At 38.7% G+C, this 21,460-nt stretch overlaps 1 protein-coding gene across 1 annotated transcript in view; it reads left to right on the plus strand.

The window, feature by feature from the left end:
• Positions 1–262: 262 nt before the first annotated feature.
• Positions 263–21,460, plus strand: part of has2 (hyaluronan synthase 2) — a 31,563-nt gene continuing 10,365 nt past the window's right edge. Inside the window, exons 1-2 of the mRNA XM_062064314.1 lie at positions 263–386; positions 20,691–21,317. Of these exons, the coding sequence (XP_061920298.1) occupies positions 20,691–21,317 (627 nt within the window). The 5' untranslated portion in view covers positions 263–386. The remainder of the gene's footprint in view (positions 387–20,690; positions 21,318–21,460) is intronic.

A 21,460-nucleotide genomic window follows, 5' to 3' on the forward strand; every position in this document is an offset into this window, starting at 1 on the left:
AATTTGCATAAACTTTTCTTTGTTTTGTTTTGACCTTCTATTTAAAATAATGATGCTGTCAAATCTGACAGCTGCCCTTTTTTCCCATGTTTTGAGAATATGATTGATGGGGAACATATTTATGATTTGTATACGTTTATTTATGCTTTTCTATCTGGATGATGCCAAAGTTGACTGACATGTTGGCTAGACCACGCGTTGCAAGGATGCTGACTGCACAAATCGGTCAATATTCTTGAGCGTCTAACTTCAAGAACTTTTTTTTTTTTCTTTCAAAGCACATTTGAGAGGATCCATGAGAGTCTCACAGTTATCCGGTGAAAATTTTTTGACACACCACCGGAGTTGACCGCATCTTTTCCCCCTGCAGCAGCTGCTGCCTCAAGGTAGGTGGCATCATCACTGCCATCGTTATGTTGCTGCCTCTAACAAGCCGTATTTGACCATGTTTGACTCGGAAAACATAGATGACGTTCACAGTTTAGTTGTCTAAAAGAGCGCACATGCGTAAAAGTGCATTATAGGCTGATTTTACAATGAAATAAAATGTTTCTTCCTTATAATCACATCCTTTTCAAAACGTTCCAAATCTTTCTGAAACTGCAAAAAGTCTCATTAGAAGTCTAAATTGTGTGGGTCTTCGCCAGCTGTGCGTGCGCGTAAAACAATGTCAGCGCAAAAAAACCCAACTCATTTTCATTCATAACTAAACGGTAATTAAAACCAGTCCCTGAACGCAGCATTACGTCATTCGCTAGAGACGTATGCGCCAATGGGAGGGCTTCGTTCGGATGCCGTTTACGTCATTAAATGCGCGCGCAGTTCAAGACATTTCATTTAGACCACGTTTGGTTGCTGTTTATACAGATTGTGTTTAATAATTTAAAGAAATGACTTCTCATCCACTTTGGTAGTCATAATAGACAGTTAGTGGTTGATAAATGTGTATTATGTTAACTTATAAGAATAGCGTGGCTTCTCTAAACGATCCAAAAACACAATTACAATGAAACAAATGCAATATGGAAATGCTGCAAATTAACCCTTTGGGGGCATTTTAATTATCTTCAAAGTGAAACAAGACATACAAGTCTTTAAGTTTTTGTAGTGATCAACATTTTTTGTCTTACTTACATGTTTTAAACTGTTTTTTGGCTAAAATGTCTCAATGAACTTCAGTCCTAAACAAAATGTATATATATTTTAATTTTGACATAGTGTAGGTCTTTTGGTAAAATACTGTCACAGGTTTAAATTTGTAAATTAAAACAAAAATGTATACTAATAGACAACGGTGACATCAATTGATCAAAAGACCTTTAAAGGGTTGAAATAAAATTGACAAAAATATAGATTTTTTTTTTTATAGATTTGAAGAGGACTGAAGTTGAGACATTCGAGCCAAAAATAGGAATCCAAAATGGTTTTATGCCCCTTGAAAACTGAAGGGCTTGTATATCCTATTTGGCTTAGAGTCTTGAATGAGTATTGGGCGTTCAAATTTAAAAATGAACAAAAAGAACCCCATCCTGGGAAAAATCATGTATAAGGGAGTTACACAACAAAAATGATGCCCCAAAATACAGCAAAATGTACCGAAAAGACAACAACATCAGCCTTTGTCCTGTGGAGTTTAAAACATGCATTTAAACATAAAAACTGCACCATCAAAAGATACCATGATTACACACCAACTTTGTGTCTTTGTTACACTGACAGTAAAGTATTTATCTAACTAATGTTAACATGAAGACATCCCATTTGCAGCATTTTTGTTAGTCGTGTGTGTTTTTGTCAGTTGCAGAATTTTTATTTTGCTTTTTTTTTTTGGAATATTGCAACACAATTGCAGCATTTAAAAACAAACAAACGTTGTATGCGTTGTATGATGTTTGTGCGATTTCTGTTTGGGACCATTCTTCAGCGTTCTAAGAGACAATACACCACTAAACTCTTGTCAATATGTCCGTGTGCAGTTTTTGTCATCTTTGCATATTGACCTAAACCAAATGAATGCTAACATATTGTCCCTCTCATATTAGCCCTCGGGGGAGTTTGCAGCCTGGTGTCACAGAAAGTACTTTCCCATGCAGCAATGCACTGCAGATGTGTGTTATTGCAAGAGAGTGTTAGAAGTCTTGTTCACAGTCAAATACGCAGCTCATCAGTGTTACAGGATGTGCATCCAAATAGAGCAGAAAGCAGTTTAAAAGAGTAAGGCATTCCATGACTGGTCCCCATTAGGGCTCACGTGCCATTAGTGTGTGAGGGTCCCTTCATTGCACGGGCCCGAGGGGGCTGCTCGGTCACAACTGCATACTACATACATCACCACCTAGCTCATTTCTTTTGTACAAAAGTACGACAAAGGCAGCACTGCAGCCAAACAGTAAGAGTGAAACGGTGCCAGTCAGAAGGATGGAAATTATTATTATTATCATCGCAAAGGCCTCCTATTATTTGGGACCACATGCAACTTTGCTTTTTTAACCAGCATACACATCTCACCTTGCTACCTCTTGACTTGAAACAAGGAAATGCACAATTACTTTGACTTCCTGGAGGCCAGTAAGGTTGTGCAGCGCTTCACCACCTCATTGTGAGTCACACTGATGACACTGCTGAGGTTAAAGATTGACGGTATGCTGCAAAATAACCCAGTTACTACATGAACTGGTGCTTTGTAAGCTTCCTTTTTTAATCAAAACAACCCAATGTTGTCATTTACATTAATTCTTGGAGCTGATTTTTTTTTCTTAATCCCTTTGCCAGTGTGATATCCAAGATGATATCAATAGTATTTTCAACCAGTTAGCTGTCAGACGGTTGTCTTACAAGCAGAATAGCATTGTTTTAAGCATCTGAGTGACATAAGACAGACCCAGGTTGGATTTAACAAGTAGCATCAAAAAGTTGCTTAAATATACTGTATTTTTCGGAGTACAAATCGCACCGGAGTATAAGTCGCGCCTGCCGAAAATGCATAATAAAGAAGGAAAAAAACATATATAAGTCGCACTTTAGTATAAGTCGCATTTTTTGGGGAAATTTATTTGATAAAACCCAACACCAAGAATAGACATTTGAAAGGCAATTTAAAATAAATAAAGAATAGTGAACAACAGGCTGAATAAGTGTACGTTATATGATGCATAAATAACCTACTGAGAACGTGCCTGGTATGTTAACGTAACATAACATGGTAAGAGTCATTCAAATAACTATAACATATAGAACATGCTATACGTTTACCAAACAATCTGTCACTCCTAATCGCTAAATCCGATGAAATCTCATACATCTAGTCTCTTACGTGAATGAGCTAAATAATATTATTTGATATTTTACGGTAATGTGTTAATAATTTCACACATAAGTCGCTCCTAAGTATAAGTCGCACCCCCGGCCAAACTATGAAAAAAACTGCGACTTATAGTCCGAAAAATACGGTACTTGAAATGTGAGTGTGGATTTTTACCAATGGAGTTATTGTTGTGTGTAGTCTGTGGTCTGTTATGAGGCATGTACGGTGCATGCACTAAATGCTAACTAACATATGCATTTACCGTACAGGCCAAACGTTTGGACACACCTTCTCATTCAATGCTTTTTCTTTATTTTCATGGCTATTTACATTGTCACTGAAGGCATCAAAACTATGAATCTGGAGTTATGTACTTAACAAAAAAAAGGGGAAATAACTGAAAACATTTTTTATATTCTAGTTTCTTCAAAATAGCCACCCTCTGCTCTGATTATTTTTTTGCACACTCTTGGCATTCTCTCCATGAGCTTCAAGAGGTAATCACCTGAAATGTCTTTTTTTCACTTCACAGGTGTGCTTGAAGCTCGTCGAGAGAATGCCAAAAGTGTGTAAAGTAGTAATGAGAGGGTGGCTATTTTGAAGAAACTAGAATATAAAACATGTTTACAGGTATTTCACCTTTTTTTTGTTAAGTACATAACTCCACATGTGTTCATTCATAGTCGTGATGCCTTCAGTGACAATCTACAATGGAAATAGTCATGAAAATAAAGAAAACACATTGAATGAGGAGAAGGTGTGTCCAAACTTTTGGCCTGTACTGTATTTTGAGGGATACCGTTACCAAAGTGCTATATTTACACGTGTCGCACAAAATTTAAACACAGACAAACGTCTGCGATAAGATTACTTCCCAGCTGACATGAGTGTCATTTGCCAGAACCCTTAACCGCGGACCACAGTGGACACAGAGGAAAGCCAACTCCACCACAGTGCCTCCCCGCCACCCGCCTCCCCTCTTTAGGCGCCCGCCCCCCTGCCCCCTTTCTGCTAATTCCAACCCACTTTCTCACTGTTTAGTCTGAACAGTGCAGCTCTCTCCGCCTTCTTTTTGAATCGCTCGGCTCCTTCATCCTGCCTTCACTATTACTCATTCACAAAAAAAGCTCCATCGAAATGAAGATGTCCCCAGGCGTTCGACAGCGGAATTTGAACTTGAACTTATTCATCACCCCATTGTAAATTACAGTGTGTCCGGAAAATATTTGCGGCGTTTCACTTTTTTTTTTCCACATTTTGTCATGTTACAGACTTATTCCAAAATGGAATACATTCATTTTTGTCCTCAAAATTCTACATGCAATACCCCATAATGACATTGTGAGAAGTTGTTGTTTTTTTCACTGCATTTGCTCAACACTTTGTTGATGCACCTTTGGCAGCAACTACAGCCTCAAGTATTTGCTCGGCACACCTACCTTTGGGCAGCTTGGCCCATTCCTCTTTGCATCACTTCTCAAGCGTTGATTTTAAATACATTTGAATGGATTAAATGGGTTATACCTGTATAGCACTTTTCTACCTTCAAGCTACTCAAAGCGTTTTATTGCGTTTTCATCCAGGATGTCTCTGTACATTGCTGTGTTCATCGTTCCCTGTATCCTGACTAGTCTCCCAGTTCCTGCCTCTGAAAACCACCCTCCAGGGGCATGATGCTGCCACCACCATGCTTCACTGTAGGGTTGGTATTGGTCTGGTGATGAATGGTGCCTGGTTTCCTCTAAAGATGACGCCAAAAGAGTTCAATCTTTGTCTCATCTGACCCCAGAATTTTGTTTCCCATGGTCTGAGGATTTTTCAGATGCAAACTTTTGACTAAGAAATGGCTTCCGTCTGGCCACTGTATCATACAGGCCTGATTGGCGGATTGCTGCAGAAATGGTTGTCCTTCTGGAAGGTTCTCCTGTCTCCACAGAGGAATGTTGTCCAGTTCTTGGTCACCTCCATGACTAGACTAAGATGAATGCAGGAATGTACTGAGACATCCTGGATGAAAACTAACACTTCCCATCCAACCTAATGGAGCCTGAGAGGTGCTGCAAAGAGGAATGGGCGAAACTGCCGAAAGATAGGTGTGCCAAGCTTGTGGCATCGTATTCAAAAAGACTTGAGGCTGTAGTTGCTGCCAAAGGTGCATCAACAAAGTATTGAGCAAAGGCTGTGAATACATATGTGATTTTTTGTAATTTTTTAATCAATTTGCAAAATGTTTTAAACACACCTTTTCCTAATGTCATTATGGGGTATTGTGTGTAGAATTTTGAGGACAAAAATTAATTTGTTCCATTTTGGATTTCTGCTGTAACATAACAAATTGTGGAAAAAGTAAAGCGCTGTGAATACTTTCTGGATACACTGTACATCTGTTCAATAAAAAAATCAAAAAAATAGTGACCACTAGTGATAGCTGAATCCGTTGAAATATTTCAATGGTTTCGGTTGTATTCTATTGTATTCCCAATAGGGTTTGAATCATTGCAAGCGTAACTATAAACATAACTTTTGCAGGGTGAAGTAAAATAGATAGTCACAATCAACTCCCTGTCATGTTGTGAGATTTTACGTCCGCCAGTTGGCGCCTTGTCCGTCTGATTCCAATCACGTGAAGGAGGGTTGCAGTGTGTGCACAACAGCACACTGTAACCCCTACGACATGCAGGAGGGAAAGGAAAGTTAGTCAGTCGGTTTCCATGCCCTAAAATAGTCTGATTTCTGAAATAAATTGGCATGAAGTAAGAATTCTACTTCACGTGGCTATAAGTCAATCTGATCCTGTCTGTGTTGTGTTGGCCCGCAACATGCTGGGGGAAAAAAAACAGTTAAAATGTAATAAAAAAAAAGAGCAAAAAGATGTAACGTAATGACAAAAAGCTGAAAATGTTATACAAAATTTGAAAAGTCTACTTTATTGATTCCTTCATGAGAGTTCCCTCAGGAAAATTGAATTTCTCTTGCAGGAAGGTGCTACGAATACAATTGGGATAAAACATGTCATTAATTTGTTGATGTTTTACATGCAAAATGAGGCTTCCTAAAAATTGCCAGGCCCTACACAAGGGGTCCCCAAACTACGGCCCGTCAGCGTCCAAAATCCGCCCCGCGAATAATTTTTGTACTGGTACCAGTACCAAAATATTGGTATGGGGACAACACTAACTTCTTTGTCATTTCATATTCAAAACGGTAAAAAGAAACCAAGCATTAAGGAGATGAAACCAAATCAGGAAGAAGCTGAACCAAGTAAACTGAATGAGATAGACTCTTTAGTACAAAATATCTCAGCCAATAAAGCATCCAAAAGTTATATTCTCCACCATCCTGCATCAACTGTCTGGAGGCCCATTTCTACATTTAATGCTTTTTAAATGCATCCTGCAATCCAGCACGCACGCACGCACGCACACACACATTTTCTAGTACCTAAGGTCTCTGCTGAGTACTGCTGAAATAGGCTTGACCATAGATTTCAATTCATACAGTGCATTTATTACACCGTTACATCTTTTTACGTTCCGTTAGGCCTGGAAACTGGGCCTCTGCCCACAGGGATTGTTCCTATCACCCTGTGTGCAGTGCACATACTGTACATACACATGCTCAGAAGAAATAACACTACTTTATGGCCTTTATACTTACATAACATTTATACGAGTTATTGCAGCTTGTGGCCGGAAGGCTATGATACATCACCACATTCCAGTGCTTCCTGCGTGATTCCATATTCTACGCAGTTGCTGTTCAAATGTTTCCAAGCTGTCTTCAACACACGCTATTAAGTCATCTGAATGTATGCTTTGAAAATTGTATTCATTTTAGTAACAAAACTACTATTAAAGCTGCTGTGCTAACAGGTAATATAGATTCCATCTATTCCGCCAATAAAGCCCTCTAAAAAACACCTAAAAACCTCCAACAACGTTTTATATACATGTATTATGTAACAAAGTAACAGGTGCATTCGTAATACCATGTAATATTTACTGTATTTTGACCATATTATGCCTCGCATCTCAACATTTGCTATTTCTTTCACTAACAACTACTGTTCATGCTATAGTGAAACACTAAGCATCATGTAGCACTATTGCTAAGTGCTAAGCAGGAAATACAAAGTAGGAACAAAATAAAACAATCACTTACTGTACAAATTCTGCTCTCACTGGGATGCCGACTGACATAATCTTTACATCTTTCAGCACAATGCTTGTGTTCCTCGTTTAGATGATGAATTCATCATAATCCTCATGCTTCAGGTAAATAAAGCTGGGAGCAAAAAAGCGTCTTTACGCGTCTTCCTCATGATGTCTTCAGGTCTAAGTTGAATTTCAAAGTAGACCAACGTCTCGGCTATTGAACGCAACCTTTTTCTATACAGGTGTGAGGCTTGATTTATGATCTAGCACACATCAGTATGTCAATACTTGCATAAGCCAGTTGCCTCAGTGACCAAGGTACCAAGGTTACTAAAAGTAGTTCCTTGGCATTAGCGCTTATGATAGCAATGTTGCTAATACTAGGTTAATATGCCAGTCGCGGCATGTAAATGGAGTGTTGTTACTGGTTTTGAATGGTACTTGCGTTTTTTTTTTTTACAATTTAAAATACACAGAAAAGATAATTTGGTTCTGGTTTCACATAGGTGTTGCGAAAAAAAGTGGAGTTTCTCTTTAAAGGCCTACTGTGTACTAATCAGAGCCAATCCGAAGAAACTTACTGTGTCCCCTCTAAAAAAGTCTAAAGTTTAGACAAAATAACCTATTCTGTAACAATAATAACACTAAAATAACACACATTTGATCACATGGTGAGGGCATCACACTCTCTGGCACTACGACATCAGAGCATCCGTCAGGTTTGTGCAAGCAAAGTTGGAGCATGACCCCCGGATGCAGAGATGGCAGGTAAAAATGTAGTCAATGAGAGCAAGTGTGGCTCGGAAGTGCACAAAAGAGTCTACACTTGTTGGGATAGCAAACAATGGTCAAGTCTTCTGCAGAAGAACAACATAAAAACACTCTGATTGGCAACCAGGGAGAGGTGTGTCCTGATTGCCCATCAGGGACACAAGTAACACCAAAACAGTATAATAATAACCCTCAGTCCAAACTGTCCTTGAGGATTATGACCGCATCGATAAATTATCTACCTTAACCTAAATACAGTAGGTCTACGTAATGCAACATTTCAACTGCCTGGGGAGCTTTTTATCCAGAAAAAAACATGTTGCCAAAGAAACAATAGATAATGACATCACGTTGTCAGAAGTTGTAAAATATTGCGATTTTTTTTTACACAGTTTAATAGTTTGCAGTGTAAAACGTGTATATTAAAAGTACTAAATACACAAGAAGGGAGACACAATAGACTGCCTCGGATTGACTCCGAACAGGAGACAGTAGGCCTTTAAAGTGACCAATTAGAAAAGAGGGGAGTGCCCGTTGCTCAATCAATCAAAGTCAATCAAAGTTTATTTATATAGCCCTTAATCACAAGTGTCTCAAAGGGCTGCACAAGCCACAACAACATCACTCAGATCCCACATCAGGGCAAGAAAAAACTCAACCCAATGGGATACAATGAGAAACCCTGGAGGGGACCATAGATGTGGGGACCCCACATCTGCAGGGAGGCAATGGGTCCCATTTTTATAGTCTTTGGTATGACTCGGCCAGGGGTTTGAACTCACGACCTTCCAGTTTCAGGTCGGACACTCTAACCACAAGGCCATTGAGCAGGTGGCCTTGTGGTTAGAGTCAACTTCAACAAAAGTGCTTTTTGCTCATTGGCAGTACGCTGGCCTCTCACACTGGCGACCTGGGTTCGCGCCCCGCTCGGAACAGCGGTAACAAACACAAACAATCACGACACAAAGCTGAGCTGTTTGTGATGAACAGCTATGAACACCAATCATTACATTCCGCCATCAAGCCCGGAGGTCCCTGATTGAGTGGGGCCCTCGGGCTTCAGCCCAGGTAAGCCTGTGCATTAATGCGGCCTTTGACATAACTGGACATAAATTACCTTTTGAATGAATGGACACTAGCACAAACAGAGCAGTGCACGTGTTGATCAACGGAATGTTAGAGAAAACCGCCAAAGTGACATCTATCATTCCTCAACAACTTCAAAGTAGAGCAGTGCTCCATAAAGTGCAAGCTTACTTTCATGCTATCATGATATGAAAGAAGTAAAAACTGTAGTTTTCCGGAATTCACTGCTTGATACTTTCTCCAGCTCAGCAGATATTCAAAGCCGTAACAATTCCCAAATGAGTAATATTCAAACGTCAAGGCTGCTGCTTCTACAAACACATCCATCTGTAGTTGGGTTGCTTGGCCGGGTTATCTCAGATTTTTTTTTCTTCACGATTTTAAACAGTAAATGCAATCTCCTCCAGACCAATTTTAATATCAGCGAAACATGAGCTATTTCATATTTCTTTCATACAAACCATGCACTCTCCTCCCATGCTTGACGTTATTGTCACTTTGTGTGAGTTCGACTCAAGAGATTGTTCATGACATCACTCGGCGTCCAAAGCGCTGACATCAACACACAATAAATGGTCTTTATGCATTAATGACCGTCTCAGATCCTCCTCATTTTATGTGACAGGACCCGGGGTCCAAGTTTAGAGTATGCCGTGGGCGTTAACTTCCACACCGGCCCACTTGGTGGTCTGACCTTAGCGTTGGATCGTACGCCCAAAAGGGCTTATGACAAGCTGCAAAAGAACAAAGCCCCCTCACAAGTTGCCCGGTTTCCTCGCCAAATTCCCGAATTCACACATATCTGAAAAGTCTGACACCTTGCAGTTTGCCACACAGCTTTCGGCAAGGACGCCACAGCAGAAGAAACGGAACGGCTTACCCAGCGTAATCATTTCATGCATGGGAAGTGCTTGTAAATAAACATGCAAGGAGTCACGGAGCAACAAATTGTGTGTCAAGTCTGCATGTCATCCATGGGGTTGTGTAGTCTGGCTTCAAGCAGGATCTCCTCACTTCAAAACAAGCTAAGGTGTTGAGGTGGAAACTCTAAACCAAAGGCGTCAAACTCAATGCCCGGGGTCCAAATGTGGATAGCCACATCGTTTTAAGTGGCCCACGGAAGGCTGGAAATTATGTGCGTTGATAAGACATATTTGTTCCTTTAATTTTGACAGAAGAATTGCATCTATTGCAAACAATTGCATGAAATAAAAAAATTTGAGAACAATCTGACCATGCAAAAAACATTATATTAACAAACGGGGGTGTCCAAAGTGTGGCCCCCAGCTCCAGTTTTGTTGGCCCGAAGTATACTGTTGGACAAAAAAAATAACAGTGAAAATGTGTGTAAAAAAAATTGTGATGTAATGTGAAAAAAGCTGAAGATTTGATATCAATAACTTCTTCCATTAAGGGTCTCGTACTGAAAAGTCAAAGTATACATATTCTTTTTGTTTCGCAAAAAAAAGATTTAAAAAAAGGTGTTATTATTAGTTATTTATAGGCCCTAGTGTGTGAATGTGAGTGTGAATGTTGTCTGTCTATCTATGTTGGCCCTGTGATGAGGTGGCGACTTGTCCAGGGTGTACCTCGCCTTCCGCCCGAATGCAGCTGAGATAGGCTCCAGCACCCCCCGCGACCCTGAACGGGACAAGCTGTAGAAAATGGATGGATGGATGGAATATCAAAATTTTGCTTTTTCTCATTACAATACTTTTTTGTTATTTTAATGTTGTTGTTTACCTGTGTAATAATTGATAATAGTACACTCTGTCACCTATAACACAAAGCTGAAACTATAGACTATAAACATGGGACCCATTACCTCCCTTCCTGGCACTCAGCATCAAGGGTTGGAATTGGGGGTTAAATCACCAAAAATGATTCCCGGGCGTGGCCGCCGCTGCTGCTCACTGCTCCCCTCACCTCCCAGGGGGTTAACAAGGGGATGGGTCAAATGCAGAGGTTAATTTCAACAATCATTGGTACTTTACTTTACTTTACTTTATAAGTGTTGTCTTCAAACATATGAAATGTCGGTTTTAGCAATTGTTTTTACAAAATATATCTGTGACGGCCCTGCAATTAGGCGGCGACATGTCCATGGTGTACTGTGCCTTTCGACTGAGTGCAGCTGGGATAGGCTCCAGCCCCCACGTGACCCAGAGAGGGACAATCGATAGCCAATGAATGGATGAAAAAAATACATCAAAATGGTTCCCGCATACTTAGACTTTTACTGTGCGGACCCTTGTTTCAAAAAGTTGCGACACCCCTGTATGGTTAACATATATTCCAAATATTTTTGTTAGAATAAATAGCGAGTACATTATTCATTAATTTGTACGTAACATTGGAATTATTAAATCCATTCGGAATTATGTAATAACATAATGAGGCAATATATATATATATATATATATATATATATATACACACAGGTATATATATATATATATATATATATATATATATATATATATATATACACACAGGTATATATATATATATATATATATACACACAGGTATATATATATATATATATATATATATATATATATATATATATATATATATATATATATATATATATATATATATATATATATACACAGGTATATATATATATATATATATATATATATATATATATATATATATATATATATATATATATACACAGGTATATATATATATATATATATATATATATATATATATATATATATATATACATATATATATTAGGGTTGTACGGTATACCGGTATTAGTATAATACCACGATACTAATGAATCATATTGGGTACTATACCGTCTCTGAAAAGTACCGGTCCACCACCCCCCCGCGCCTCTGTCGTCGTCACGTCGTGACATCGTGACATTGCTGGTTTACAAGCAGAGGAGCATGTTCGGCAGCACACAATCACGGAGTACTTACAAGCAGACACAGTGTGTAGACAGAAAAGGGAGAACGGACACATTTAGGCTTAAAAACTAACGATAAAGGTGAAGTTATAACACTGAAAGGCCTTCAGGAAGAGGTACTTTAAGACATGGCTAGCTAGCTAGCGGCTAAAGTCCAGCCCCAGTCGGCATTGTTTTAGCTACTTCTAAATCACTAATCCTCGCCTCCATGGCGACAAATAAAGTATGTTTCTTACAAGTATCATCCCTGCAGGACGAGGAATAGCTAAACATGCTTCACTACACACCGTAGCTCACAATGTAAACAAACGCTATTGGTGGATCTACACCTAACATCCATTGTAATGATACCAATTGCAGGAGCGTATCTACTACTATGATTACGTCGATATTTTTTGGCATCACAACATCTTCTTTCGTTTAAAAAAAAATGTATATTTTGTTTATAAACTCTGGAAATATGTCCCTGGACACATGAGGACTTTGAATATGACCAATGTATGATCCTGTAACTATTTGGTATAGGATTGATACCCAAATTTGTGGTATCATCCAAAACTAATGTAAAGCATCCAAACAACAGAACAATAAGTGATTATTACATTTTAACAGAAGTGTAGATAGAACATGTTAAAAGAGAATTTAAGCAGATATTAACAGTAAATGAACAAATAGATTAATAATTAATTTTCTACCACTTGTCCTTAATAATTTTGACAACATAATAGAATGGAAAATGACACAATATGTTACTGCATATGTCAGCAGACTAAATTAGGAGCCTTTGTTTGCTTACTTACTAATAAAAGACAAGTTGTCTTTTATGTTCACTATTTCCATCCTTCCATTTTCTACCGCTTGTCCCTTTTGGGGTCGCTGGGGGTACTGGAGCCTATCTCAGCTGCATTCGGGCGGAAGGCGCTTACACCCTGGACAAGTCACCACCTCATCACTGGGCCAACACAGATAGACAGACAACATTCACACTCACATTCACACACTAGGGCCAATTTAGTGTTGCCAATCAACCTATCCCCTATTTTATTTAAGGAAAACTTGCAATAAGAAACATATGTTTAATGTACCGTAAGATTTTTTGGTAAAATAAAGCCAAAAATTAAATTTTTTGTGGTCCCTTTTATTTAGAAAAGTATTGAAAAGTACCAAAAAGTATCGAAATCATTTTGGTACTGTTACCGGTTCCAAAAGATTGGTATTGGGACAACACTAATATAATATTCACTGTAAAATGTGGCCCTCTGAGAGCAGCCATAACTGCAATGTGGCCCTCAATGAAAACGAGTTTGACACCTCTGCTCCAAACCCTCAGTAGGTGTTAATGTGAGCATGTGGTGAGTTGTCATGGTGGTATCATAATATGACATTTGTCACATTGTTATCCCATTGTGTTAGAATTACTACTACGTTGGTTGACCATAATGCATTTCATCCAAAGTTGATCCAACAAGAAAGGGTGAAGGGGTTTATTCTGCTTTAATTGTCTTGTAAAGTTGCATACACATGTATAATTCACACATATACACAAGCTGTGGGGGGTGAAATGCACTCTCAGCATCGAACAATTCATGTGTCTTTATATAAACAATACAGTTTGTTGTGGCGTAATGAGCTTTTATTTGTGCATTTGTCTTCAGTGAGCATGAATACAGTATGTATCAGGGGTTTTATAAAAGAGTGTTTGACATTAACAGCCTCGCTATGTGCCAGAAGAGGTCTGCTGCAGTGCTTGGGGGCTTCTCATCCAGTAATCAAATGAACAAGACATTATGTTGTAGCCAAGAGTTTACTGGACTGCTCTGCGGTCGGTTATTTGCTTCCTTCTGTATCGTTCTTTTCATGTCAATCAGCATCGCTCTGCCCTGGCTGTTGGATAACTGTATCGTTTATCCATTGCAATGTCTTTTCAGATTATTATAAGCTTTTATGGCAATTTGTGTCCCATTTACACAGAAGAGCAGCTGAAGTTCCGAGGTAACTGATGTTTAACTTTACAATCTCTGTGATTACCTGGTATCAGGTGGGGCTGCAGGTATTGATTATTTTAGTAATCGAGTAATCGATAAACTACACTTCATAAAAGGCTTGCCATAAACATCATTCTTCTTTTCCAAAAAATGCACATCATCAACATTGAAATTGCACTTTTAACATGTGCACACTAATAATTGCAGTAGCTATTGCAGTAGCCATGTGGGTCTGCACACCATTTTGTCTGGATTTGATCAATTTGTATCAGTTGCACTCATTTAAACGATTAATCCAAGCAACAGAATATAAATCAAATCTTATTTCTAATCATAATAATCAATGAATCACCGCAGCCCTACTAGCATCAGGGCTATTGAGTTTTTACTAGGGTTGTGCTGATCAATCGGCCAATGATCAGTATCGGACTATTTTGATGAAGAAGTATGCGATCGCTTTTAATGCCTTTTCATGTCGATCACAAACAAGAGAAGTATCCCATACTTCCTTTTTGTAAAGCAAATCGGTACAGCAGATATGGGCATCTACATCAATAATATGATTTGATTGAGTGACTGGACAGGACAATTTTAATACATTTTTATTACTTGGGACATTCCACGGGCCATATTGTGGACACTGGCCCATAGTTTGGGGACCCCTGTCCTAAGCTAATAATAATCAAATCCGTTACGAGAAATGTATTAATATCTTAAGAATCATTATCAAGTAGTATTATCACTGGAAGTCAAGGCTTAACATTTTACATGCGGAGAGCAAGCAGGAGCAGGAATGCTAATAGGTAAGCTAACCTAGCTTTAAACAACACCTTGGTAAAGTTTAAGAAGTATAGATGGAACTCAGGTCAGGGTCAGGGTAAACTTTATTGTCCCGTTAAGGACATTTATCTTGGGCATTGTGTTACATTATTGCTTCATAAGGCATACAAGATAATCACATCAAAACACAAATCAGTACTAGTGTATATAGTGTCTATACATATAATGCATATGTTCCTTTTGACTGTACATGTACTGTAAATGTAGAACGTTGTGGACCCCGACTTAAACAAGTTGAAAAACGTATTCGGGTGTTACCATTTAGTGGTCAATTGTACGGAATATGTACTGAACTGTGCAATCTACTAATAAAAGTTTCAATCAATCAATCAATCAAAAACTTATTTATATTTTTCACATGTGAATAATGCTGTATAATAGACTGAATTTATATTATTCACATGTAAAGAATACCCAAGTGTTTATTGTCTATTGTGAGTGAACTGTGGTGCTGAATTTCCCCCAGGGATCAATAAAGTACTTTCTATTCTATTATATTCTACGTTTGTATTAAAATGGCAACACAGCCACAACAACTGTGACAATATATAAGTAAAATATAATCAACTAATATACCAACAACTGGTTGTGTCAGCCTTGTCCCAGTTAACACACCACACATTAGAGGAGAGCGGATAGATCCATAAATTGGTGGTGTCGATATCATTATATGATTGATATGCCAGTGATCCGTTTGCTAATTTTGTTTTCTGAAAACTTTTTTTTTTTTTTTTTTTTGTTAATGTTTACCTCAGGGAATAATTTCCTGGACACAGGAAGATTTTGAGGGCAAAACCTAAAAGATTTAAATGAGCAGTCGATTGTAGTTTTTGCTTTTGTTTATTTATTGTGTACTGTTGACTTTGTTTTGATCAAAAAGTCTATGTAATGAAATAGAATAAGCAACTAGTTGTAGGATTGTTTTGATATAAAATATGACATGAAACTGTCAATAGTACTTAGCATAAATACATCCAAAAATGCACAGTTAATGCATTTGATCAGTATCAGCCAATCGCTTTCGTAGATGTTTGATGTGGGAATCGGCAGCATAAAAACATGATCGAAATATCCCTTCATGTCTGACACAGTAATACGATACACAAATCTAATGCTATCGTCATTTAAAGAAAACAAAGAAAAGCACAACATCTAATTAAAACCACTGACATGCCATCAGTACAATCTGAAGTTGGTCTCCCGGAGACAAGATGATATTAGGGTGGTTTGTTGTGTGTGTGTGTGTGTGTGTGTGTGTGTGTAGGTGTGTGTGTGTGTGTGTGTGTGTGTGTGTGTGTGTGTGTGTGTGTGTGTGTGTGTGTGTGTCTGTGTGTGTGTGCGTGTCTGTGTGTGTGTGTGTGACAGGCGCAGCGTTTTTAGGGCAAGAGTGGCAACAAGGTTTTTTTTGTGTGTAATTGCAGAAACTTTTGGATGCTTGTTTTTCATTTTAAGTCAAATTGTTTTCATGATTTCTCATCTGCTGTTGGACTTGTGCGTTTTCCTGCGTTTTGGTCGTATTGTTTATTCCACTTCCTCTCTGCCGTTTTACCTGTGGTTTGAGCTGTGGTGTACTCGGCGGAGTGACTCAGATGGTAGAGCGGCCGTCCAGCAAATTGAGGGGTCCTGGTTCGATTCCGGCTCCCGTCATCCCGGTCACGGCTGTTGTGTCCTTGGGCAAGACACTTCACCCACCTTTGCTAACCCTGGTGTAGGAATGTGAATGAATGTTTGGTGGCGTAGGCTTCTCTCAGTCTACCCAGCAGCTGTGGCCACAAATGTAGCTTACCACCACCGACGTGTGAGTATGGAGTGAATGAATGATGAGTATTCAGTTCTCTGTGAAGCGCTTTGAGTGTCTAGAAAAGTTAAAGTACCACTGATAGTCACACACACACTAGGTGTGGTGAAATTACCCTCTGCATTTGACCCATCCCCTTGTTCCACCCCCTGGGAGGGGAGCAGTGAGCAGAAGGTGGCCACGCTCGGGAATCCTTTTGGTGATTTAACCCCCAATTCCAACCCCTGATGCTGAGTGCCAAGCAGGGAGGTGACGGGTCTCATTTTTATAGTCTTTGGTATGGCCGGGGTTTGAACTCGCGACCTACCGATCTCAGAGCGGACACTCTAACCACAAGGCCACTGAGCAGGTTGTGCAGTATAAGTGCAGTATAAATCAAATCCTTGAGACACCTGCCCCATGTTTGCAGTAAGGAGTGTCCCCTACTGGTGAATCAGGAGATGTTGCTGGTTCATTGCTTATTGCGTTGTAAAGTGTTGCATATTTCCTGCACACTGCTCGTATATGTTTTTTGGGTTGTTGTTTTTTTTTTTTTACCATAGTTGCAACTTTATTTTGGTGTTCCTAATAAGAAAACATTTTTTCCCTGCACATCATCTACCTGTTTCTGCACCTTGGGGTCACACCATCAGCCATCATGCGAGCATGTGATACTCTTTCCCCATCCCTCTCTCACACCAGAGTGTTGAGCAGTTTCTTTGTACCTTATTTTTCAAATTAAATATAGTCTCTTATTGGCAATATTAAAAAATGGAGATTCATTTATATTACACTCAATATAATTATTTACCAATCGACAAGAAAATGCAAAGTTTTGCTTCTGAAAATGTTCCCTACCGGTGGGTGGAGACTCCTTGCATTTAAGGACATAGTCTTGTTAGAACAGAAAGAAGCTTTCCTCCACTGTTCCCATCAAGTTAGAAGGATAAAATTGCCCAAAAAGTTTTGGGGGACTGCTTGGTTATAATTCAGGCAGAAATAAATGGTAAATGGGTTATACTTGTATAGCGCTTGTCTACCTTCAAGGTACTCAAAGCGCTTTGACACTATTTCCACATTCACCCACTGATGGCGACCCATCAGGAGCAGGGGTGAAGCGTCTTGCTCAAGGACACAAAGGAACATGACAAGGTTGGTAGTAGGTGGGGATTGAACCAGGAACCCTCAGGTTGCTGGCACGGCCACTTTCCCAACGGCGCCACGCCGTCCCCGAATAAAACTTCTAGCCTAACCTCAATTGCTTCTTTACTCCATTCATATTTGTTGACTAATAGTTTATAGCAGTAATTGTTGTCATTTTTCTTCTTTGCAAGTATGAGGAGACACAGAGTAAATATGCAGCACTGGAACTCCCAAAAAGCTATTTGTCGTTTTCTTCCCACGGAGATATAAACAGATGACATCACAGGGTGGTCCGCTCTGTGCCGAGCCACGCTGAGTGGGTCTCCGTAGGTTTGCCAAACAGATGGAGGTAGCAACATAATGATTGCTGGAAACAACACTGCGAGCGCAGTCATTTCATAGAAGACTGTCATTCATAGCTGAGAGGAATAAACAGAGGATCATCTTAATTTGCTCCCGCAATAAAAAAGAAAAAGAAGTGACTTGTTGGATGAACACAGCTCCAAATCAGGAGAAGAATTTCAGTTCTTGTCTACTGTTTAAACTGAGGATTAGGGGATTTTGTTCCCGGCCTTGGAATACACTATAAATCAGTGTTGTGTATCGTGGGATTATATTTATACAATCTTATAACTGCAATTAACTTTATCATTAAATACTGCTGGTGTTAAAACATGTTACTGCATCTTTTGTAAGTTGCATAAGCTAAGGCAGGGGTCCTATATCGGTGGCCCGTGGGCCAAATATGGCCCGCCAAAGCCTTTCATTTGCCCTTCCAAACAACACCCAAATAATAAACTTAAACAGTTTTACAAAGAAAATGTGTATTCATGGAGGAAGTCCATCTTGGGTGGCTGGTTTGCTCAGTGGGTAATGAAAGGGGGACGTGGGTTCAAAAGTGAATGGTAACATGCAGGGCCATAGCACCAAATTCTGGGCCCCCATACACAAGACTCCTACAAGGTTCTCCATCCCACCCTAAACCCAAAGTTGCCGCCTCATACACACTTAGTATGTTTACATGCACTAAAAAACAAATTATTATTTGGATTTGGTTGGACCGTCTTTTAAAAAAAACAACTTAATTAGGATTTTGACTTTTTAAAGTTGAGGTTAACATATCTAGAACATATCTAGATAAACCCTCTAGATACACACACACACACACACACACACACACACACACACACACACACGCACACGTACGCACACTCACACACACACACACACACTTCAATGGGTTTTCTTTATTTTCAAAACTATTTACATTGTAGATTGTCACTGAAGGCATCAAAACTATGAAACCTGTGAAGTGAAAACCATTTAGATTAGATTTGATTAGATTTACATTTATTGGTCCCAGTTGGGGAAATTCATTTTCACTGCCGTACATTTAAACAATAGACATTACACATCACAAAACAAAAATACATTTAAGGTGACTACCTCTCGAAGCTCATCGAGAGAATGCCAAGAGTGTGCAAAAAAGTAATCAGAGCAAAGGGTGGCTATTTTGAAGAAAGTAGAATATAAAACATGTTTTCAGTTTTTTCATCTTTTTTTGTTAAGTACATAACCCCACGTGTGTTCATTCATAGTTTTGATGCCTTCAGTGACAATCTACAATGTAAATAGTCATGGAAATAAGGAAAACGCATTGAATGAGAAGGTGTGTCCAAACTTTTGGCCTGTACTGTATGTAAGTGTATATATATATATATATATATATATATATATATATATATATATATATATATATATATATATATATATATATATATATATATATATATATATATATATATATATATATATATATATATATATATATATATATATATATATATATATATATATATATATATATATATATATATATTTTTTTTTTTTTTTTTTTTTTTTTTTTTATTATTTTTTTTTTTTTTATTTATTTTTTTTTTTGCCAGCAACTTCAATATGAATTGGCCACAACATGAAATAATCATATGACCCGTCATTATTCACTTACATATGAATATAGATTAGTAAGGTTTCCCTTTATTTCAGAATGTAAAGTCGATATTACCTTATACACGTAGGATTATCATCTGTGGATCATGTGAATCATAATAATACATCATTATTATTGTTATTACTATATTTTTATTTGTGCATCTCCTGGGAGTTAAAGCTCTATTCGTGTCTTTAAAAACTAGTGATGCCTCTCTTTTTTTAACCTCAATCAATGGTCTTGGAACGCACCACAGTTACAGGCAATGAAATGTGAAAGTTGTGCATAACTTTCTCCTATGCTGCCACAGATAGTTTTCTTATATGTTTACCTTTCTTCTATCACCTCGTTCCAAAATGCTGGTGCAAAGTGAGAACTTAAAAGGTGAGCTTTGATGACATTGAGTGAGGGGTTCCATGCTAGTTATTTTTGCTAGATTTACATGCATTTTTGAAATAAACTCAACTCAAACAACTCAATATTCTTGTTTTTACTGAGATAGTATAAATATTAAAATCAAATTTAAGCACTCATAAATTAAGCTTGTTTTTGCTTCAATATTTATTGTTCCCTTGAAGATTAAATGGTCCCCAGAGAAAAAAATAGCATATGGACATGTTTTAACTGAATTAAAGGACTTTAAATGTACTAAAATGAAGGATTTTCCCCTCCATGCACAATTACTAATTCTTAAAAACAAATATTTCCCCAGATGAGTTGTCAACGAGTCCTCACCTACCTGCGGATATTTGGGACCACCATGTTTGGCGTGTCCCTCTTGGTGGGCATCTCCACGGCCTACATCATGGGCTACCAGTTCTTCACCACAGCCCACAACCACCTCTCCTTTGGACTGTACGGAGCCATCTTGGTTGTCCATCTCATTATCCAAAGCCTGTTTGCACTCCTAGAACATCGAAATATGAAGCGGTCCTTAGAGACGCCAATCAAACTGAATAAATCTTTAGCGCTGTGCATTGCCGCGTATCAAGAGGATCCAAACTACCTGAGGAAATGCCTGGTGTCAGTAAAGAGGCTGACGTACCCTGGAATCAAAGTCATCTTAGTGGTGGACGGGAACTCGGATGAAGACTTGTACATGATGGACATTTTCAAAGAAGTCATGGGATGGGACAAGGTCGCCACATATGTGTGGAGAAGTAACTTTCACAGCAGGGGCCCCGAGGAGACGGATGAGAGCTATTCTGAGAGCCTGCAGCAGATATCCAGACTGGTGCTTAACAACAAGTGCGTGTGTATCATGCAGAAGTGGGGAGGCAAAAGAGAAGTCATGTACACCGCCTTTAAAGCGCTCGGGAGGAGCGTTGACTATGTGCAGGTGAGAAGGTGCAACACTATCATGCAAGAAAAACATCATTAGTGGTTTAAAAACCACTGCAGTGAGAACTGAATTCCACATTTGTCTGTCTTTTCATTGTCAATCCCTTCCAAAGGGTCCTTCTTATGAAAACCGAAAACCAT

The sequence above is a fragment of the Entelurus aequoreus genome, linkage group LG11 (assembly GCF_033978785.1).
Source record: "Entelurus aequoreus isolate RoL-2023_Sb linkage group LG11, RoL_Eaeq_v1.1, whole genome shotgun sequence".
NCBI lineage: Eukaryota > Metazoa > Chordata > Actinopteri > Syngnathiformes > Syngnathidae > Entelurus > Entelurus aequoreus.